This window comes from Pangasianodon hypophthalmus, chromosome 16 (genome assembly GCF_027358585.1).
Source record: "Pangasianodon hypophthalmus isolate fPanHyp1 chromosome 16, fPanHyp1.pri, whole genome shotgun sequence".
Classification (NCBI taxonomy): Eukaryota; Metazoa; Chordata; class Actinopteri; order Siluriformes; family Pangasiidae; genus Pangasianodon; species Pangasianodon hypophthalmus.
In genome coordinates this window covers 15,336,917-15,360,759 of record NC_069725.1, presented here as the reverse complement: position 1 = coordinate 15,360,759, position 23,843 = coordinate 15,336,917, and the positions used below count along the sequence as shown (strand labels likewise).

The 23,843-nt window shown below is 39.7% G+C and overlaps 1 protein-coding gene across 3 annotated transcripts in view; it reads left to right on the top strand.

Moving 5' to 3' along the window:
• The window catches only part of LOC113530775 (uncharacterized), a 58,845-nt gene that overhangs the window by 28,520 nt on the left and 6,482 nt on the right, over nucleotides 1-23,843 (top strand). For all 3 annotated transcript variants that reach the window (XM_026921090.3, XM_026921088.3, XM_026921087.3), the window contains 5 exons: nucleotides 565-732; nucleotides 11,789-11,843; nucleotides 11,931-12,018; nucleotides 14,939-15,396; nucleotides 22,494-22,613. In XM_026921090.3, coding sequence (XP_026776891.3) covers nucleotides 620-732; nucleotides 11,789-11,843; nucleotides 11,931-12,018; nucleotides 14,939-15,396; nucleotides 22,494-22,613 — 834 coding nt within the window. In that variant the 5' untranslated portion in view covers nucleotides 565-619. The remainder of the gene's footprint in view (nucleotides 1-564; nucleotides 733-11,788; nucleotides 11,844-11,930; nucleotides 12,019-14,938; nucleotides 15,397-22,493; nucleotides 22,614-23,843) is intronic.

Sequence of the window (23,843 nt, the reverse complement as noted above, 5' to 3'; positions counted from 1 at the left end):
AACAGCACAAGTAACCATAAATAAATGTTGTATGCTCCATTCGCATTCTTTCACAAGACATGGTAACATGGTGTTTTGTCTAAAACATTTTTAAAAATCAGCTGTTGACTACAGGCTGGCAGGATACGATGCCATTTGTGAAGAGCAATACTCTAGATATGTAGACTTTGGAGAAAGAGCACTAACATCACTTTGAAGTTGCTTCTAATTGAAAAATAGTCCAGTACACTGACTTTTCAATGGGTTGAATACTGAATATTGTATTCTGTGCTGTGCTTATTCTCCACTCCAGTCTGCATGACTATTTAATTCTTAGCTTTACACCACAGGGTTACAGCTCCAAGGATGCTGTGTCATGGCTGCTCCTGCACCCTGACCCTCAGCTTTCTGACAAGATTGGATATGCAGAGAAAATTATTTCACTGTACTGTACTGTATATGTATGCAACAGTAAATGCTCTCTTTAAGTGACCATAACTGCTATTTACTCTACTTATGTATGTATTGTAGATGTGCATTTTAAGAGACAGTGCCTTTATTTCAGCCTCATTCTTGTTTTCACAGGTTCACAAGACTGCTTGCAGTGTGTAGAAGTTGTATATGTTCCTTTTGGTCCTCCATGGATATTTTGGCCCTCCCTTATGGTAAAATGCTGGTTCTGGGGGCCATCTCTGCTGCCTCAGCCTTCGTTGTCACCATCCTCATTGTGCTGGTGTGTGTGGGGTGTCACACGTAAGTGAAGACCAGTGGCAATAGAACATGACTAATAAATCTGTGTTCACTGTAACGCTGAATTATTGTCAAGTAACACTGAATTATTCCAATTATAGGACTGCACATAAGTCTAAGCAGGTGAATAAACTATTACAGTAAAGTGAGAATAATGACAAAGGTCACTTACATGATTTTAATAGAATGTTATCTAACAAAAAGGGAATATACAGTAGTGTGCGTGTGAAATGATAGTTCCAACATGTACATTATCTGGCCAAAAGTATAGTCCCCTCTGAAAGCACTGTAACTACAGGGCCTATTCTTTTGTTTTTGCTGTACACTGAAGACATTTGGGTTTAAGATCAGAAGATGAATATGAAACAATAGATCAGAATTTCAGCTTTCATTTTCTGATATTTACATCTATATATGTTAAACAACTTAGAAGATGGCACCTTTTGTGGCAGACCACCTAATTTTTAGGTGAGCAAAAGTATAGGAACAGATAGTCTTAAAGTAAATAACATTTAATATTTGGTTGCATATCCCTTGCTTGCAATAACTGCATCAATCTGGCATCCCACTGACATGAAAAAAAAAAGAATTGGCTTTGCTGTTCCAATACTTTTGGGGGGGGTCTGGGGTGCAGTCTGTGTTCCAGTTCATCACAACGGTGTTCAGTGGGGTTGAAGTCAGGGCTCTGTGAAAGCCACTCTAATTCTTCCACTCCAACCCTGGCAGAGCATGTCTTCATGGACCTGTCTTTGTGCACAGGGGTATTGTCATGCTGGGACATGGGCTATGCCTCTTGGTTCCAGTGAAGGGAAATTGTAATGCTACAGCATATAAAGACATCCTATGCAATTATGTGCTTCCAACTTTGTGGCAACAGTTTGGGGAAGAGCCACATACTGTATGGGTGTGACGGTTGGGTGTCCATAACTTGTGGCCATATCCTCCTGAGACCCAGAAGAAAAAAGATTTCAATATTTAGAAATTTTTTAGATAATTTAAGTATTGTGGTTGAAAGAAACATGTTACAGCAAAAAGAAAATTTCAAAAATTTTATTTATTTATTTTTTATCATCTGTCCCTTGAAGTGGACATCAGCTCTTTTTTGATCACAGAATGTAATGAATGTAACGTATTCATTTTCACGCAGATTTCTGTTAAAATTTCTTTTCTTTTCATGAACTGAGTCAAAACGTGAACCGATTCATGAACTGAACAGTTAGATGAAGGAAGCACATATGAACACTAAAACATTATTTTAGGAATTAAATCTCCTAGTGCGCAAATCAACTCCACCCATGTTTTTGTTGTACTCAGCCACAACAGCAGGTCTAGGCACAGTTACATGGCACTTCTCTTTTGCTGACCATCTCAGGCAGCTGTCCTGGGGCTCTATCCCATGGACACTGGAGGCCATCAGAATTGCCTTATTGTCCTGCCACTTCGTCACTGCAACCTCTAATGGTTTTCTGACAACCATTTCGGATGCACCTTTTCCTTGTTTTTTTAGTTTGGTGTCATCTGACATCTTTGACTTGGAGGATATAGTGTTCAGATTTGGTTCAATTATTCTAATGAACATAAAAAGTGGTGCAATACAATGGCACAGCAGTGTTTTCTTGCCATACTTTCATTTGTTAGTAAATGAACATTAAGATATCCCTATAGAACATATTTCTACTTGATTTGTCATGTCAAATACATGACAAAGGCCCTGAAAATAAAGTATTTTACCAAGTATAAATGAAATACAAATTTTCTAGAAGATTTTCTATAAAATTCTGCAATATTTTCATATACATCTTTGTACAGAACATTCTTACAGTGGATATAAAAATACTACACACTCCTTTTAAAATTGCAGGTTTTTGTGATGTAAAATTGCTTGATTTGGCAATTTTATTATTTGCAATAATACTCCAGATTTAGATCTGGGCTTTGACTAGGCCATTTCAAACACTGATCTTCTGAAGCCATTACTTTGTTGATTTGGATTTGTGCTTTTGGTCATTATCATGCTAGAAGTTAAAAAATTTGACTGAGGCCTGCAAGTTTTGTGCCAAAATAGATTGGTATTTGGAGCTGTCCATGATTCCTTCTGTCTTGACTAGCGCCTCAGTCCGAGCTGAAGAGAAGCTGCAACATAGCATGATGCTGCCGCCACCATGCTTAATCGTGGGTATGGTGTTCTTTGGGTGATAAGCTGTCTTGTTTTGCACCAAACATATCTTTTAGTATTATGCTCAAAATGTTTTACCTTGTTCTCATCAGACAATGACACATTTTGTCACATGGTTTTGGCAAAATTCAGGTGGGTTTGGATGTTTTTTGGGGTTTTTTTTCCATGAGAATGAGCTTCCAGCTAGCCACAGTACCTCATAGCCCAGACATGTGATGAACATGAGAGATCTGATTGATACCTTTGACAATGAGACCCTGTACATGCTTTGTAAGCTCTTTGTGGAATATGGCTTCAGCAGTCAGCTGAAATGAAGAAAGGAAAGTCAGGAAAATCCTAAAGAAACAGGTGATCTTTATTTGGGTTTAATCAGAATCACTTCATTATTGACAGGTGTATGCTAATTAATTTTGAACATGAGTTTGAATGTGATTAGACAATTCTGAGCACAGTCACTTTTCCCATTATAAATGGATGTGTACACTTATGCAACCAGGTTATTGTAAGTTGTTACCTTTTTCCCTGAAACATTTCTTTTAAGTCCACTTTTTCATTCATTTGTGTAAAACTCCAGTGTGTAAGAGTGTGGAGGAAGATCCGGGAGGCAGTCAGAATTTTAGCTGAGCTCCGGGCTCGCGTTTATTCAGTCCGCGCTTTTCAGCGCACTTTCAAAAACTCAACAAAAACAGCACAACGACGGAAGACAGGTCCATCCCAGACTCTCAGCTTTCACTTGGTCAGGTTCAAGTTCACGCTCCTTGCCGTGTGTGCGTGTGCGTGTGTCTCGCAAGATCTGCCAAGCGGTAGCTCTCTCTCCCCAACAACCAACTCCTGATCCCCCCTTTTCTGGGTGTCACTGAAAGCACAAAGAGACTCAAATAGAGACAAAGTCATCGCTGCCTTTCCAGGCATCACTGAAAGCACAAAGAGACACACAGGTTAGAATTGTCACATTACCTGCCGGTCCATCTACAGCTGACGATCAACAATGCCAGTTTATTTAGAGGGACATGGAGGGACTTTTGAGGCAATTTGTAATTTTAGATATACCTAGTCTCCAAGAGTAGTCAGACCCTAGAGTCTAATTGTAGACAGAGCCCCCCAGTACTGAAGGGCAGGGGCTGTGGTGCTTTCACACCTGGCTCCTGATATGATGCGGCGTTACAGACTACAGTTCTGCCACCGGTGCCCAGCCTTTTCAGAACTGAAGGGATCTCTTTTCTGGGATCCCTTTCATCCCAGCTGCTTCACAGTCAGCAGCGAAATGTTCAAATGAGTATTGGAGGTCCACTTCAAATGGTGCCAAATGAACAATATTATCTGCAAATTACTGGAATGTTACCTCTAACCTCCATACTGGACACTTCTTCAACCTTGGCTGCATCTTGATACTCTTGGCAAAACCCAGTCCAAAACCCACCTTTCAACTTAACACCAAGAATGTATACACAACCCTCACTGCACTAATACAGAGACCCAGTTGCATGTTGTGTCCCTATGGCATGGGCTTCTCCAACTCCAAAAAACATTCAGTCTAGCTTAGCATACACCTATGGCTGCTCATAAAGCTGTGCAAGAGTAAAGAGCAACAAACGACCAGTATCACTTCTTTCTTTTCTTCCTAAAATTCTTGAACATGCAGTATGAAATCAGTTGTATCTTTATTTTACCCAGAATGATTTCCAATATCCTAACCAGTCTGGCTGTTACTGAGAAACTTCATGTTGTTGGATCAACCATCCATTGGTCCTTGGTCCAGATCCTTGTTGACTTTTCAGCAGCCTTTGACACTGTCAGTCAGAAAAAACATCCTCAAGAGTCTTGGATTTAGTGGAACAGAATGGCATTGATTTGCTTTTTGGAAGGACTACCTGGAGGGATGTTCATATCAGGTGACATGGAGAGGATCCAAATCTGCTACATGAAGACTCTTCACTGGTGTCTTACTAGGATCAGTGCTGGGTCCTCTTCTGTTCTCACCTCTATACCTACTCTCTCAGTGAGGTCATGTCCTTACATGGTTTTTCATAACACTGCTATGCCATGTTTCTGCACTGACACTGCACAGACGCTCATGTTTCTGCACTGATCTCATCATTGATGGCAGCTCATCAGTGGAAACTATATCCCTGGAGATGCATCCCTATGTCAAGATCTTGTGATCTCCCTGTACAACCTTCAGATCATACCATCTGGTCATACACAAGACTTGCTCATGCAGGTTTCTTCTTTATATCATCAGGGAGATCTGACCATTTCTGTCCACAGAGGCCATACAGGTGCTTGTTTAGTTTCTTGTTATTTCATGACTGGGCTACTGCAATTTGCTCCTGGCAGATCTTCCCCTGCATGCCATCTAGCCCTTGTAACTGATCCAGAATACAGCTGTAAGACTTGTTTTCAATTTCCCCAAGTTCTCCATTATCTGCCCATTGCTTCGTTCCCTCCACTGATGTCCTGTAGCTGCCTGCATCAGATTTAAAATACTGATGTTCGCCTACAAACAGACCATCCTCTACCTACCTGAAGGCATTTATCTCATCTCACCTCTCTCATCAGCAAGGCATTTCTACCCACAGGACTACTGTGTAAATAGTTTCTATCCACTATTTTGTGTAATCTCTATAAACTGCTGTGTGTGAAAATCCCAGGAAATCTGGCAATATTACACCTAGGGGTGTAACGTTATGGTATAACATTGTATTGACTGAGATGAGGCTTTTGAATCGATACATCTGCGTAACAATTAATTCAGCAGACTGCATAATGAAGTAGGCAATTTGTCATAAAATACCACTTATATTACAGTGAGTTGTAATAATAATAGTCCCTAAATATGGTATATTTTACATTCTGTAATATATCCATCCCTTTTCTGTACCGCTTATCCTACACAGAGTCACAGGTAGCCTATCCCAGGGGGACTTGGGGCACAAGGCAGGGGACACACTGGATGAGGAACCAACCCATCGCAGGGCTCAATTGTGCACACATACACATTCACACACTATCGTCAATTTAGAGATGCCAGTCAGCCTACAACGCATGTGTTTGGACTGGGGGAGGAAACTGGAGTATCCAGAGGAAGCCCCTGAAGCACTGGGAAAACATGCAAACTCTACACACACACACACACACACACACACACACACACAGCTGAGGCAGGAATCGAACCCCCAACCGTAGTGGTATGAGGTAAACTTGCTAAGCCACCGTGACCCATACAGGCAGGTCCGTAAGTATTTAGACAGTGACAAAATTTTCACAATTTTGCCTCTGTACACCACCACGGTGGAATTGAAATGAAGCAATCAAGAAGTTATTGAAGTGTAGACTTTACATTAAAAGCCAAGGGATATAAAATTTTGAGCAGGTTGATCGGTCTAAATTGTTATTATTTTGTCTTCAGGGAAACACGTAAATATCTTATGTAGCTTCTGAAGGACAATACTAAATGAAAAAAAATAAGATCTTTACGACAAAATAATAACAGTTTACACTGATCATCCTGTTCAAAGTTTACATCCCCCTGGCTCTTAATGTGGTGTGTTGCCTTCTTGAGAATCAGTGAATGTTTGCACCTTTTGTAATAGTGTATGAGTCCCTCAGTTGTCCTCACAGAAGCATGTGCGCCAGGCTTTCATAGTGGCAAAAGGTTTGATTGCCTCCTAGATCTTAATTTTCTCTGCAAGTTCGTGCTCATTTGCAATCGTTGCTAGTCCGTTAAGTCTGTCCTCGGTCATTGTCCTGCAGAGATAATTTTGAATTAGTTTCAGCTTTGAGAAACTGCATTCTCCCGAAGCCACAGTGACAGGGAGAGTGAGAAGCAGTCTTAATGTGACAAAAACATTTGTGAAAAAGGGATGGAATCTATTTTTCCAAATGTTTTGGTCCCATTAAGGCTGCTTCTCACTCTTCCTGTCACTGTGGTTTTGGGAGAATGCAGTTTCTCAAAGCTAAAACTTAAGCTCATCCAGTACTTTAGAACCAGCAGCGAGGCATCGGCTCAAAGCAGTCAGCTCTACAAATATTTCACGCCTATCAACATCCCTCGAGTCTCCATGAGTCAGGGCCTTTTCCAGTTTTACGCACTCCTGATGAACTATTGTTATCTCCTTGTCTTTGATAGATGCAATCAAAAATAAAAATCCAAATATGTCCTCATGCTCTCGGACCAGAGAAAAGTGCTCCTCCAAGGAACAGATCGCACAGTTGAGCACTTGGTTAAAGAAGCCCACCTTGTAGTTTTGTTTTGTGTCCATGGCAGGCATGTCAACTCCTTCATAAGGAAACATTTTCTTTCTTTTTTGTTGTTATACTGCACTTTGTAGAGGGAAGACGGCCTGTGTTTCCAACTCATCAGCTAATTCTCTTGCACTGGTCAGCACTCTGTCAAAATTACTATCTGTGCGGTATTCCACAAGGAATCGTTTTGTCGCATTCAGCTGTTCTGCTGCATGAGGCAAGTCAAGGTTCGTTGTTTGCAGCATTTTGCTAGTAATATTTCTTTCATATAAAATATACTATACTAGGATACTGCACATGAATGGATAGGTATTGATTTTTATCACATGCCTCTTGCTTCACATCTGGTTCTGCCATCACAAATGCCTGTCAGAGTGTCATCTTCTGCTATTAATAGTAGGGCATCATAAGCATCTCCTAAATGATGTTGGATGGGTTTGATTGCATCAATCCTGCTTTCCCATCTAGCATCGCTAAAGTTGTATAGTTTTTTTTATTACTGTGAAGAAGTCCACTGCCTGCAGGCAACACAACGCTGCATCATTCACTACTAATTTTAAAGAGTGCGCACTGCATGGGACAAAGAGCCCCCTCGGATTTATGTCCCGCACTCTCTTTTGGACACCACTGTGCATATTGGACCCGTTGTCGTATCCTTGACCCCTCATATGCATTATGTCAATCCATAGCTCACCCAATTTCTTGACCATTAGATCTGTCATGCTATCACCTGTCTAATCCGTTAACTGTGTGAATTCTAAGAAATGTTCCTTAATCTTCACACTACTTTCCAGTGCTGTCACAAAGTGCATGATAATTGTCATCTGTTCAGTTCTACTCACATCAGGTGTTTAATCTAAGATTATTGAAAAGTATTTGGCCTATTTAAGCATTTTGAGAATTTCTTGTTGAATCTGAGATGCGAGCATCAAATATAATTTTGTTTTGAATCTCTTTACTCAAAGGGTCAGTAGTACATGTGTCATGTAATTGGGACGAATGTGGATGCAAGTGCAGATGCAAGTGCATTTAATGAAAACTAACAAACAATACAAACACTGTAGACTAAACACACAGAACATGAACTATGAACTCTAGGCAGAGAGAAATACAAGGACTAAGGAATATGACAACGGTACAATGGCAACATAAGACAAAAGTAAGACCAGGAGAGTAGTGCAAGATGTAACTAAATACTAGTGCTCATTAACAAAGATGTGACACAGGTGTAGGTGGTCATGTGACATTCTCCAGTGGGGTGCAGTGGCTGATGGGACATGTAGTCAAGCGCCGAAGTTGGTGTAACCATCACAGAGCCCCCATTTAATGAGCGGCTCAGAAAATTTCCTATTCCCACTGTCCTTTGGAAAACATATGCCTTTAATTTGATGTGCCCCTCCCTGAAGCAAAGTGTTTCTAAGTCCAGGCTTTATTACTGCTGGCCATTTGCTGGGATCATGACATCTTTCCTCACCTTCTGAGGGTAAAATTACTCCTTGCTGTTCCATCTGTCCCTCATCAGACAAGCTGACCACGGCTAAGCTCTCTGCCTCCACTACTTTACTAACAACATCCACAATTTACTGTCATTAGCATTGTCTTTGCTGATTCTACCACGGTCATCTTGACTGCCAGAGGGGAATGAATTTCAAAAAAGGAGTCTCTTTGTTTTTGTAATGTTCTTTTAAAAGCCGTCATTTTTTGCATTCATGTCCAGAGAGTTTTAATCATTTTGATGACATTTTGGATGTTCATCGGGGTGTTTTGCATGTTCACTTGCTTTCTCACAGTCACAACTGCACTGATCAGGTTGATGCTGCTCTAAGAGTGGGGGAGAGGCGGGTTCTAGGTAGAATGAAGTAAAGTTCATTTAGATTTAGAAGTAATGGTGTGGTATACTGTTTAGATCAGAATTTCAGCTTTCATTTCCTGATATTTACATCTAGATGTCACCAACAACCTGCCAAATGCCATAAATGTAAATGTAAAATGAACCAAGATTAACCTCTACCAACGTGATGGAAAAGGCCAAAGTGTGGAGAAAGAGGATCTGCTCATGATCCAAAACATACAAGCTCATTGGTGAAGCATGATGGAGGTATTGTCATGGCTTGGGCTTGCATTTACTTTAAATTACTTTAAGACTGTTTCAATACTTTTGCTCACCTAAAAATTGGGTGGAACACCCCCACAAGACCTGCCTTTTGGAGATGCTCGGACCCAATTATGTGGGCATCACAATTTGACCCTCGTCAAAGTTGCTCAGATCCTTATGCTTGCCACTTTTTCCCGCTTCCAACACATCAACTTTGAGAACTGACTGTTCACTTGCTGCCTAATATATCCCACCCCTTGACAGGTGCCATTGTAAGGAGATAGTCAATCTTATTCACTTCACCTGTCAGTGGTTTTAATGTTATGGCTGATTGGTATATATATTATGACTAATGATTATTTCGCATTTTGCTGTATCGCAACATAAAATTTAAATATATTAGAATGGGATTTTTTTCTGCTCCTTTTGAACTCACTCTCTACAGAAATAAAATGAAATTATTTTGTATATTATTTAATATATCCTCAGAATTATTTAAAATTGAAAATCTAAAAACTGCTTAACTGATAAGTATTCATGCCCCTTTCTTTTATCAGTCTAAATTAGGACTAATATTTAATTTTCTTGAGCACTCTGACTACTGTTGACTTTGGGAGGCCTCACAGCTACCGTGGCAGATCAGATTAGTCCTGCTCTTATGAAGACCAAGGAACTGCCAGTGAAGCTTCAGAATGAAGTTGTCACTACTAAGGTCAGGCCATCCTTCCACATCACACTGCAAGAAAGGCAATTGTCAGAGAAGTGTCCAAGATGCCGGCTACAACACTTAAGTAGTTACAGACCTCATTGACTGAAATAAGAGAACCTATGCAGACAACATTATGAGCTCTTCATAGATCTGGCCTCTATGTGAGAGCGGCTAAAAGGAAACCACCTCTGAAAAAGAAAACATCTGGAGGAACATCTGGAGTTTGCTAGAAGTGATGTGACAAAATCTGAGAGCTTTTGGGAAAAGATTTGGTGCCATCTGGTATAAAAGCAAAGTGTTACGTTTGGTGCAGACCAAATACAGCCCCTGATAACAAATAACACCCAGATAACACCATTCCTACCATCAAGCAAATTGTTGAGGAGAACCTGTTTTAGTCAGTCAGAAATCTGTGTCAGGGCAAAAATTTACATCCCAACAGGACAATGAGTCAAATCACAGGGCAAAAACTACAAAGAAATGTCTTGGGGAAAAAAGGTTTGTGTTCTGGAATGGCTGAGTCAAAGCCAAGACTTAAATCCAATTAAATGGCATGACCTGAATTGGTGTCCACCAACATTCTCCGTCTAATTCGGGAGAGTTGGAGAAAATTTGTCTTGAAGAATGGGAGAAAATGCCAAAATCACACAAAGCTTATAGAAAAATATCCAAGACTACTCAAAGCTATAATGTAGTGCGCATAGAATTTTTATTGTGATTAGCATGTGTACATTGTGCAGACACTCCCATTGATTAATATTTCTAGAATAAACTGAACTACATTTATCCTATAAGAAAGCATTAAAATATATTTCTTTCTGCTGGATTTAGCTATGGCTTAAAATAAAAGTATCATTGTTGCTGACATGTCCACCAGCTTTTGTCAATATAGGCATTTGTTTTCAGTAAGTCTCTCCTCCACACTTCCCTCTTTTCTTTTTTTTCTTCTTTTCTGCATCTGTGTCTCATGCTGCAGTAATGGGAGAAGATGTATGCATAGTAATATCATTCATCACATGGGGAGTCCCGTGTTGAAGTGATTTATAGAGAGCTGGCCTCTCTGGGCTGTTCTTTAGGACAACACATTTGTTGAGAAACTATAAGGAGACTCGGACACCTATTATTTAATTAGTTTGATTTTAACTGGTTGTTTATATATTTGATCTGTTTTTAATTTTTATTGATTTGTGGTGATGCTGCGGTGGCTGCCGTCTTCTTCAAGGCCATGGTAATATGCAGGGGGGTATAGTAAAGCATGTTACAGAACACTCATGGTATAAAACAATGTTATTGTGTACATGAACGTTTCACTGTTAAAGTACCAGATGAAAGAGCAAAATCTCTCATCTTTCATTGCCAACAAAAAGCCCTATGGGAATATAGTAGGGAACATGGTAAATTGAATGTGTTATCGATTTAACAGAATCAGCAGACAGATTCTAATCACTCAGTAATGATGACAGTGACATAGCAGAAAGCCTTCTATACATTTTGAAGCACAAATTAACAGTATGGGTGTGTGTAGGTTTTCTAATGTTGACATGCAAGCGTTGTCATAGATGCACAAAGATGAAGAAGCTAAAACGGAATGAGAGTGGGATCAAACAGAGGGAAGAGTGAAGGAAGTGAAAAACAAGGAGGGAGTGTGAAAATAAGAAAATGGCAGAGGGATTGCTGTCAGGAGGGATATGTGTGTATGGGAAAGATGGAGAGATAAAAAGAAGAGAGGAAAAGAGGGGCATGTTTCTCCCTACTATAATTTATCTAGCTTTAACTGGCATGTTTCTCCCTACTCTAATTTCTCTAGTGTTAACTATGTAATTTGCTCTTGCAGGAAAAGCAAAAGTAAACACAGTCATGCCAGTGTGGGGAGTCAAAAGAGGGACATGGTGAGTTGTTGATTTATGCTGATAACAGGCACACAGTAAAGCATGACACACATGTACATGCACACATTAAAGATGTGTGTTTTTCAGGGTGTTCTTCATCAGTCCAAGCTGAGCTCCATGAGTAAATCTGACACAAGACTGCATGAGATGCACCGACTGCCCTGCCGTGCAAATGGTGAGTGGAAAGTGTGTGCGCATTTGTGTGCGTGTGTCAGAGATGGGGGTATAATGTGATAAAATAATAATTAAAAACAACAACAAAAAAAAAACAGGGCTGCTGGGAATATTTTTTTTTACCTTTTTTTTTTTTCATTCACAAACAACAACAAATAGCAATTTGCAGAGCATAACTTTATTCAACTCCTGAACTTGTACAGTTACTAGGCTACTTTGCTTGAGTTCATAACTGGCCTCAACCAGATGCTCTGTGGTAAGCTCTATATTAAATGTGCCTGAGTACGCTAGAGAACTATCTTTCAAAACAGCAATGGGCCTCATTTACCAAAGCTGCATTTATTCGTAAATCATTTGTACAGGCATTTACACAAGTAATTGATATTTATAAAGGTGCTGTAATTTTGGGAAAAAAGTTGTATCCTACTCATGCTCATGAATGTGTGTAAATTTATACATAAGAAGACTAGCTAATGTAAACCTCAGTTGATCGGCTTCAAATCACATAATTTGCAGAGTTACTGCACTTTTAAAATATGGATTATGTTTAAATCACTTATTTATTTCAATTACACAAACATATATAATATTTTTAGAGACCAGTATGATTTTTTTCAGAGGATGAAAGCTGGCTTATAAGATGCCACGGCATCTTCTTTTTTAATACTGGCAACACTTTAGAGTCAGCACTAATTCGGCTGACAAAAGGATCCTGTGCTATTCCTGTGCAAGTCCAAGTTTTATCCGTGCTGGGGTTTCTTGCCAGTGGCACATTTCAAAGAGAGATTAGTGACTGATCTGGTATGTCTCAACCTACAGTGAGTAGGAAGTGTGCAGTGTGTTATCATCCAGATTGCTCCCAAATACATCAGAGGGCATTCGTCCTCCAGCCCTATATGAAAGCCCTAGTGAGGACACGTTTACCATACGTCAGCACCTCATCATGCGTCTGTAAAGCAAAGGCTTCAGCCATTCATTTAATTTATATAGCAAGCTTTATTTTCACCTTTTCACCTTTTGCAGTGATTTGCATATTTGCTTTAAACTTGAACTCATGTCTTTTAGAGTTGCTGCAACTTCCTTCACTAGAAAGAAATAGTTTAAGAGCATCAGCCTTGGGAAGCACAGTGGTGCAGCAGGTAGTATTGCTGCCTCCCAGCTCTAGGGTCCCTGGTTTGATCCTGACCTCAGCTTACACTCTGTTTGGAGTTTCTGTGCAAGGATTTCCCCTGGGTCCTCTGGTTCTCTCATACATCCCAAAAACATGACTGTAGCTGGATTGGTAAAGATAAATTGCCCCTAGGTATGGATGAATGTGTGTGCATGGTGCCCTGTGATGGACTGCCATCCTATCCAAAGTGTGTTACACCATGACCCTAACTAAGATAAAGCTGTTACTGAAAGTGAGACAGTAAGAGTGTCAACATACTAAGGCTTCTAGAAGCTCCAGGGCTTGTATTTGAACCTCACACATACTGAATTATCTCATAATCAACCACACACAGTAGGAGCATAAAATGCATTGTATGAAATACAGTGTATGAAGGTTAGCAATTCAACTGCACTGATATTAGAATGTTGAAGTCAAAGTATGTACTCCTGTTTGGGCAACACAGAATTTCTTTGTTTTCTTTTCAAATGTAAAAATTCAATAAATCCAGATAATCAAACAAGGCATGGTTCTACTGACTGACAGAACACAGAGCGCACACACTACACACACACACTAAACAGAGTATGTAGCAGAAGCTAATGTTAGTTCTTCAATGTCTTCCCTCTCAGGAAGAAAAGCTTTGTCTACATTATTGGATGGTGAAGTTCTACTGTCTAATCTACTAAATATAACTGAATAAATTGTTTCATAAAGAATTATGACAATATTTATACCCCTGACATACACCCCCACACACACAAACACACACTCATCCTCATTAAAACACACAGTCACAGACACACATGCTCCCACACTCATATGCTTGCTTAATGCTGACCTGTCACTAAGCTGTCAGTAAGACTGACCTGTCTTTGGGCCTCATTTATAGAGTGTGTACATACAAAAAATGGGTCTGAAATGCACATATGCAACATCCCACAAAAAAAGGAAGTAATAAAGAAATACTTGGTGGGAAGTTGAGCGTGTATAAGCTTTGACCCATGTGTAGAGCCAGTCGCAACATTTTAAAAACAGCGGGAATTATTGACACCCTATGGATATGTGTGTAATTACAACTCAGCATGCAAATCGCTCTCACACATTACACTTCGTAAAGAGCTAAGTAATTTCACACATTCACAGATCTATTAATAGGATACAGAATGATATAAATAAGCTAGAGAATGATGCATTGTCTATGGCCCAGTAGCATTTTTGGTATCGAAAGAGCACACCAACCGAACAATAAGGCGAGCCATGATGACTGGCTAATGAGCCAATTTAAATTTCCAAGAGCCTTTCTCTTGGAACTGTGTGCTGAGTTGGCATACAGGTATGTATACACAAGGTTTTATAAATCTGATTTTTCTTTTAGTGCGCACACAATTTCCTGGTTTTTGTGTGTACACACACTTTCACTCTGGAGTCCACACAAAGTTGTAAAATGAGACCCCTGGTCTTCTGTCTGTTGTTCTTGTCAAAGTCACATTATTAATGAAGTCATCTATGACCCATATTTCAACTAAAGGCCAAGACAATTTTATTGTCCTCATATTTGTATATATGCGCATAGTAGATGAACATGCCTCTGGAATCATTGGTGCAATGCACAAGGCAGCACAGAAGTACTCTACACAGGACTGTATAAAATGCAAATACTGCAGGATTAAGAAGTGTAAGATGAGCAAAATGTGCTAAATTACAGATCCAGTACAATGACAAGTCCATTTGCTACTTTTAGTGAATAACATATTTGTATTGTTGATAGGTGCCCCTAAGGATCGGCCAGCCAGCATGGACCTACTGTTGCTGCAAAGTCACCGCTCAGTCTCTGACCTCCACCCTCTAACCTCTAGCTGCCAGCTGCCCCGCATCCCCACTGGCCCTGAGAGTGAGGAGCGTGAACATCTCTACCCAGATGACGAAGGACTATATGAAAGAGTTGGCGTGTGGAGAGCTCCTCCCCCAGCTCCAGTTCTGAATTCAATACAAAGCCAAGCAATTACTGAGAACATACAAGGAGCAGGAGGAGAAGTGGAGAGTAGAGGGCTGAATGAGGCAGGGCAAGCAGACGTGATGGCCGAGTATGCCTGTGTGAGGAAGGTGAAAAAGCTGGACAGAGAGATGAGGCAGGAAGGATCAGAGGAGGAAAATACATCAGAGTCATCCAACAGCGCTGTTGACAGAAAAATTGTGGAGCCTTTCCACATACCCAGCTTCCCCAAGGTAAACACTGATACAGAGTGCCAAGAGTGGCTTGGGAATGTTTGGGGATCCCCCAGGAGGACCTGGAATCTGTCTGAGATCAGACAATCTATCAGAGAAATATGGGCTGACCTCACCCTGTTGCCACTGCAACCCCCACCAGGAAGGAGAGGAAAATGAACGAACGAAAGAAAGAAAGAATAAATTAATGTTTGTAGTAAGGCTGCAAATGTTGAGGACTGGTGACAATTTGTATGATCTAGCAGCATGGGGCTTCTCAACAATGGACCTTTCAGAGATAGAGAGACAGTTTATTGTAGACAGTGCATTTCAGGATTTTAGAAAGAAAAGAGAGAAGTGATACCAGTCGGTAGTTGCTGATGTCTGAGGGATTCAGAATGGGTTTCTTCAGGATGAGAATAACCCTTTCTGTCTTGAGTGCAATTGGTACATAACCAGACACTATGGAGCCATCATTAATGATAGTAGTGATGAAGGGGAGGTGGTCTTGTGAGATGGTCTGGAGCATTGTGGAAGGGATTTGGTCTAGTGGGCAGTTGTTGGGATATGAAGGACAAGATGAATTGCAGAATCTCTTCTGTTGATAGATGAGAAAAATGTGTCAGCGAAAGAGAAGGGGAATCCTGAACGTGTAGTGTAGGTGTCAGGGTAGAAGTGAAGGTCTGGCAGATTTTTTCAAACTTCCCATCATAAAAGGTGGCAAAGACATCAGCAGTCAGAGAGGATGGAGAAGGAGGAGCCAGCAGGATAAGCAAAGATGTTAAGGAGAACAGGAGAGCACGGTAAGGGACGACATCCGTGTCGAGTTGTGATTTCTTCCACTTTCTCTCTGCTGTTCTTAGATTGCTGCACATCAGATATCCAGGGCGAGAAATCTTCCTGGGTTTAGAAGATAGAGGGCAGAGGAGGTCCATGGATGAGGAAATGGATGTAAGGAGAGTGTCTTTGGTTAACTCCAGCAGAAGAGAGGAAAAGGAGTCAGGGTCTGGAAAGGATGATAAGATGCAGGAAGCTACAGAGGAAGGGGAGATAGAGTGGAGGTTTTGGCGAAGGGAGAGAGGTATTGATAGCTGATGTTAGGCAGGATAGGGAGTGATGGTGAAGGATACCAAGTGATGATCGAAGATGTGGATTGGGGTAGCATTGATGTTGTAGCTGGAGAGGGGTGACTGAGGTCTAGTTCCAGGACATTTCCTCCCTTGTGTGTGGGGCGGCATCTGTTGAATGTCTGGGAGAAGAAATGCAGTAGAGGGAGAAGGCAACAGGACTCAAGCTTGTCAGAGGGGAGGCTGAAGTCTCTAAGGAGAGTTAGAGAAGTGCTGTCAGTAGGGAGTGTTCAGAGTGTGGAGGCAAGACTAGATGTGCAAAAATTCAGAAGTAAGATATGTTTATTTAATTAGAGTTTTTTGTTAGGATTTGTATTATTTTTAGGGGCTTGTGCAGACCAAACTAAGTCATAGAGACATGACAAAAGCCTCAAAAACCATTTAGCCCACTTAGATTTTTTGCTAATTGTATAATATGATAATATAATGTGATAATACCTATCATCACAAATTTGATGCCAACTACTCAGGAGAGAGTCAAACTCAATAATTATCAAAAAAAAGTTGAGATTTATAAATGATATGGCCGCCACATGGCAATCATTTTTTCTAATTTGCTCAAACAGCTGCAACTAATGATTGATTGCATAGATTCTCACAAAACTTGAAACACATATATAAGACAAGATTCTGAGGTGACTTGCAAAGTTTGGGGCATGGTCATGCATAGGGGCAGGGCTATGGTCAGATAACTATTTCTCAGGAACCATGAGACCGATTGAGCTCAAATTTGGTCTGCTGCATCTATGTCCTAATCTGTAAGTGATTTTTTTCATTAGGACCTAATTACTTAAAAAACATTGCCACCACTAATTAATGAGATTTCAGCAGGCATTTGACAGGGTTTCCATTGCACTATAGGCACAAAACCTGAATGGTAGTGTAGTGATCTGGGAGTATGTTGCTTTAAGACCCATGTTTGGAGTTTCCCAGGCCCTGCATATGGTGTGATTGTGTGTGAGGTGAGTTAGGCTGTGCCATATTGTTGGTGCTTCTAAAATATAGACTCATCTGTTAACGGTAACCTGTGTCATGTGAATCATTTAGTACGCACTGTGGGTTTCATTAGGTTCAAGTATGGACCCACTACTATCTGATACAATCTCACGGCAATTAGCCACTGGGGGGCACTATTCATGTTTTTGCTCACAAAAACAAGCATATCTCTTAAAAAATAAGAGTCACAGTGAAATTTCTTGTTAGTGCTTGGCTCAACCTATATAAATTTGCCATTTGAATCATTTAGCCCCGCCCAGTCCAATTTACAATAATTTGCATAATATGCAAAACCTACTTTTGCTAACTAGTCCTAGGATTTTTGTTGGATTTTCACAAGGTTGGTGTCAGAAGTACTCAGGAAAAGATGAAACTTAAAAATAATCAAAAACGTTGAAATTTATAAACTATATGGCTGCCACATACCAGTCAACCCAGTGCGGTGGAGCTGATTTACTCAAACAGTTGTACTTCAAGAATGCCTGCACGTAATTACACAAAACTTGAAATGCATGTATGGCAAAGGATTCTGAGATGATTTGGAGTGTAACCATTAAAAAAAGGTGGAGTTAAGTTGAGATGGCTATTTCTCAGAAACCAAAAGTCTGATCGTGCTGAAATTTGGTGTGCTGCATCAATGCGCTAATCTATAGCTGGATTTTTAATCACCAATTAATTATTTCAAAAACATGGCTGCCTTCAGCCAATCAGCTTTCAGCAGTCATTTCGCACAACTAGAATTGAGCTATTGTCACAAAACTTTATAAGTATGTCTATGTATGGTCCCTTTATGGTCCATGTTCAATGTGCATTGGTAAGGACTGGCCCCTGGGGCGATGTTTGCTAAGACTGCTTGAACCCTGCAGATGAGAGAGATGAGCTTGATCAACCTAATGGTGGCACAAGTATTTTATGTTTTGGCTCATATCTCAAATATCTTAAGTCCTACAATAAAAATTCTTTTTGCTCCTTATTCAGTCGGTTCTCCTGAACAGAAAGCCTCAAGAACCATTAAGCTTTGCCACCATAGATTTTTAGCTAATTTGCATAATATGCAAAACCTACTTTTGCAAACTAGTCCTATTATTTATTTATTTATTTTTTTGTTACCTATCTTCACAGTTTTGGTGTCAAACTACTCAGCAGAGTGTGACCCGCAAAATTAATTAGAATAGATAATTAGAATTATTTAATAATCGGAATTCCTGAGTCCTCCTGCATCTTTTTGCCCTATAGTTTAAATACTTTTAACTGATACTTTTTCCGAACATTTTCTGAAAACAAAACTTCTTTTTCAAACTACTCCTAGGCCATTCATCCCATCAGCAAATGTGAAATCTAGCAAGTAGAGAGTTTCCTGACGAAAACATAATGAAACAATATTGATTGGCCATAACATTTGGCAGCTACGGGTCAATGAAATTTTATAGGCTGTTGCATGTGTGTGTACTAAAATAGCCGTATTTTCTGATTGCAAAGTTTCTACAAACTTTACAATACATGGTCCGTAGGACACTCCCTGGCCACCCCTCAACTTTCAATTAACAATTGGCCAATAGGGGGCAGTATAACTAAAAAATGCATACATCTCTTCAACCATTTGATTTAGGAAGGTGAAATTTGATGTTCTTGGTCAAAATTGAAAACTTTCAAGTCATTTTTCTAATTAATACATTTGGGAAAGAGATATAGCTTACCAAAACTGCATACTCAGAATATGGCAGTCTTTTGGACTCTGGGCTGTGTGCAAGTGTGTGTATGTGTGTATCATCAGAAAAATGCGAGGTATGAGAGTATGTTTGTTTTCAGGGGAGATGATTGTTTTTTTAAAGAAGCTGTGGTCCCTTTAAATGGACTTGATTGGATTGACCAATCAGAGTGTGCCATTTGCGAGCACCAAACTCGGTGCTACTGTGAGAGAAGAAAAGACTCGTGCTTGTTTCAAGAACCGCTGAGTGCTAAGTTTATTTAGTTCGTTAAGTTTATTTAGTGGTTGGTTTGTTTACTTACTTTCAGTTAGGTGCAGTGTGTGTGCATACTAAGTAAGTACGACTGTGTTATTTTCACTGTTGTTTGACTTTAATTAAGCCAAATGCGTAATATAGTAATGTTATATTTATGCGGTTATGCATCTGGTGTTAGTATGGTTGTTACAGTGAATTCTGCCACTACTTTCAAATCTGTAACATCAACTGTGTTACATGATCATTTTTTCCTGATGGAGCGGATCATGACCCAATTGTTCTTGCAGAGAACACAGCCACCGATTTTGTTTGATACAATGGTCATATTAGAAAATATAGTTCATCTTACAGATTTCAGGAGCAGTGGGGTTAGATTCAAATAACTGTTTCTCCTTGGGGTCAGCCCCCTTGGGGTCAGCCGTCAGCCATCACATTGCAGCACACACTTCACAGGTTTACCATTAAGCTACCATCACCAAATTTTAATAGTATGTTCATCTGTATTTGCTTTAGTGTTCTTGACGCACCTTGAAGAGATCTAGCTACCTGTGTTGTGATCTGCGTATGGTGCTTGGCCCCCAGCAGATTGCCACTTGCAGCTGTATTTAGGAATTCCAGCATGAAGTGCTTGAAACCCTATTGGAATTGTTAGGATTTTTCCACGTAAAGTCATAGAAACACCAACGTTTGTCACATTGAGCAGAATTCCCATCTCTACTCAGGGAAGTAAAGGGACCAGCATTGGCATGATTGTAGTGCTATAGCGCAAGCTTTTTCTCCTGTATCTCGAGAACTGTAAGGCATGATGGATTTTTTGCTAACAAGCATTGAGCTATTGTCACAAAACTACATAAGTATGTTCATATATGGTCTCTTTATTGTTCTATGTACATTGGCAAGAACTGGCCACTAGGGGCAATGTTTGCTAAGACCGCTTGGACACAGCAGATCACTGCTTGTGTATTTATTAATTAATTTATTAATTAATTTATTTATTTATTGCTTTTAAACAAATCGTGCAGACCAAACCATAAGTCATAGAGACATGAAACTTGGTAAACATGTAGTACTCCCTCTGTCTGCTCAGGCAAGCGAAAGTGTTTACGTTTTGGTACATATCTCATGGACTTAGATTTTTTGATACTTTGCATAATATGCAAAACCTACTTTTGTGAACTAGTCCTAGGATTTTTGTCCTATCTTCCCAAATTTGGTGTCAAACTACTGAGTGTGAACCTCGGTAATCATCAAAAACATGCTGACTTTCATAAACAACATGGCTGCCACTTGTCAAACCAAAATAGGCAGAGTCTTATTTACTCAAACAGTTGTAACTCATGATTGCCAGATTATGTTATGATCATATGACAGATTCTGAGGTCATATGCAAAGTTTTGGGGTGTGATTATACAAAGAGGGCAGAGCTAAGGTCAGATAACACCTTTTTGGGTGCTCATGTGCTAATCTATAAGTGGATTTTGATGATGACCTAATTAATTAAAAAACATGGCTGCCATTGGCCAATCAGATTTAGGTATGACTCTGTGCCTGAAAGCAGGCAAGTGAGATGGACCTAACTGGCCTGATAGTGGTGCCATAGCGCAAGTGTATATGTTTTGGCCAATCTCAAGAACTGTAAGTCGTACATTCAAAATTCTTTTTTGCCCTATTCCTTAGCTTAAGTCAAATTAAACTAGGCCCTGCACACAAATTTTTGTCATGATGGATTTTTTGTTCAATTGCATAATATGCAAAACCTACTTTTGTGAGCTAGTCCTAGGGTTTTTGGACAGTCTTCACAAATTTAGTGTGAAATTACTCAGGAGAGTAATTGATATCTACTGAAGCTGCTTGGACCCTGATAATCACCACTTGCAGCTATATTCTGTAAATATAAGATTATATGCTTAAATAGCTATGCTTATTTTAACTGTCAATAACACAGTTGGTCAAACATCACCCTGGAGAACAACAAGGGCAATGTAACTGTAATGTTCAGTCATTAAATTTATCCACTGTATTGCTACTTTTTTTTCTTTGTAGATCTGTACAAGAATTCTTTCTTGAATTTTTTTAAATTTCTAAAACAAATAGATAGCCAAGCGACACACCAGGTAGGAATGTCTGGAAATGTAAGAGGATGTAGCATATCCAGAGTGTTACTCCATAGTTTGCATGGATTCACACCATCATTAAGAAATTTTATCCATATACCATTGCTTGGTATAGGGCATAACATACATGCTTGTTTGAATATGCATAGGATATGTTTTTTCGTATAAATCAGTGATGTTAAATATCAACCTCTGGTTGTATACAGTAGATGAGTAAAACAGTGTATAGGTATGTATATTTTGAGTATGACGTATGAATGTGCATATCTGTGTTTCTCCAAAGTGTGCTTGTTTGTGTGTGTGTGTGTGTCTGCTCGCATTTTTGCTTGTGTTCCTGCTGCTACAAAATTGTGCACCAATACAGATGCTGCCAAATGCTAAGTGCATTTCATATCAGCCTGTGAATGGCTATGTGCAGAACTGTGTGCATGTGCAAATGCAGCACACGATGGGGTAATTACGTAAGAGGGCTTTTGGCAGGCTGCACAGGCTGCACTGTGTGTTTTGTGTTAAAGGTAGTAGAGAGGAAATACTGAGGTGGTAACTGCTTCAGTCAGGAAAATAAATAGCTGGACGCACAGCAACCATTCATGCTTGTAAACTTTCATCACTAACTCTGCATCCAAGTTCTAACCCCTACACTTAACACTGAATTTTAAATGGTGACAAAATATTGACTGCTGTAATTTATTCTGTGGAAAAAGTTGTTGAGTATTTTGTGGTAAACATGCTTCAAGCATGCATGTATGTGTGTGTGTATGGAAGGAAAAAAGAGATTGAAGGCAAGAACAAGAATGAAAACTTGATGAGAACTTAATTTGATATCTTATGGTCACTGTGTGTTTTATTTATATATATATACATATAATATAATATAATGTATGTAATGTGTATAAAATTCTCTTTCTGGCCACTAGGGGAGAGTGTCCATGGGTAATGGAGAGGAGTACATATGGAAGCCTCCGGAAGAAAGCAACATTCACTCGTTGAGGGATCCAGCACTGGAGAATGGCCACAGCAATGCCAGCACCACCGAGGTAAAACCACAGCGCTTTTCTGACATCTGAGACAGGGTGCTAAGCTAAGGTCTTCAGATTTTGACCTTTGATCTATTTGGACTACTGGCTTTTTTGACCACTCATGCTCACACTCTCTCACATACACACACACACACACCCACACCCAAGGCCTTATGTGACCTGCACATATCCACACATGGTTGTCTCTAATATATGACCCTCAGAGTGGATGAATAGTGTCTGATGTCCCACATGTTGCTGTTGCTGACTCTGTCTTTAATGGCTGTCTTGCACTGTCTATTTTCTGTCAGCGTTTGTTTACTCGGACAGGAAATAAATGGAATGAGTGGTAATGGAGGGTGGAGGTGTGAGATGAAAACTCACTTATTTCTAGCTCCCTTTCCTTTTCTAATAATAATAATAATAATAATAATAATAATAATAAATATAGCCACAAGCGGCAGTCATTGGGGTCCAAGCACTTTCAGCAAATATTGCCCCCAGTGGCCAGTTCTATGCAAGTTACACAGAACAATAAAAACTCCATAGATGAACATACATACCAGGATTCCTCACAAAACTTGAGTATGAAATGTCTGAAATTGTCATGAAATGTTGCTGAAATGAAAGCTGATTGGCTGACTTTTTGAAGTAACACAATGGAAATTAAAATCCAGTTACAGATTAGCAGAACAATTAAACAAACCAAATTTCAGCTCAATCAGACTTTTGGTTCCTGAGAAACAACTATTTGAAGTTAACTCTTCCCCATATCAACATTCATACCTCAAACTTTGCTTACCTCATAACACTGGCCTGAAGATGCTTTGCAAGTTTCATACATACAACCAGTCCTCAGTTAAAGCTGTTTAAGTAAATCAAGCTCCTCCTAGTATTGATTGGCATGTGGAGGCCAGGTTGTTTGCAAATTTCAAAATGATTTTGATAATTGTTGAGGATCAGACTTTGCTGAGTAATTTGACACCATGGGAGCATAGGTGAAAAATTCCTAGGACTAGTTTGCAAAAATATATTTAGCATATTATGTAAATGTTCATAAATTTGGATATTGGTGTGGCCAAAAGGCAGATTTTTATGTGTTCAGCCAAAGGATTATGGGGAAATCAAATTTCGCTATTAAGATTATTTTCTAGAGATATACTTGCTTTTGTGGGAAAAACCATGAATAGGATTTGAGTTAGTTGCATGGCTTACTAGTGTGCTCCTAGAAGACCCTATCATTCAAGT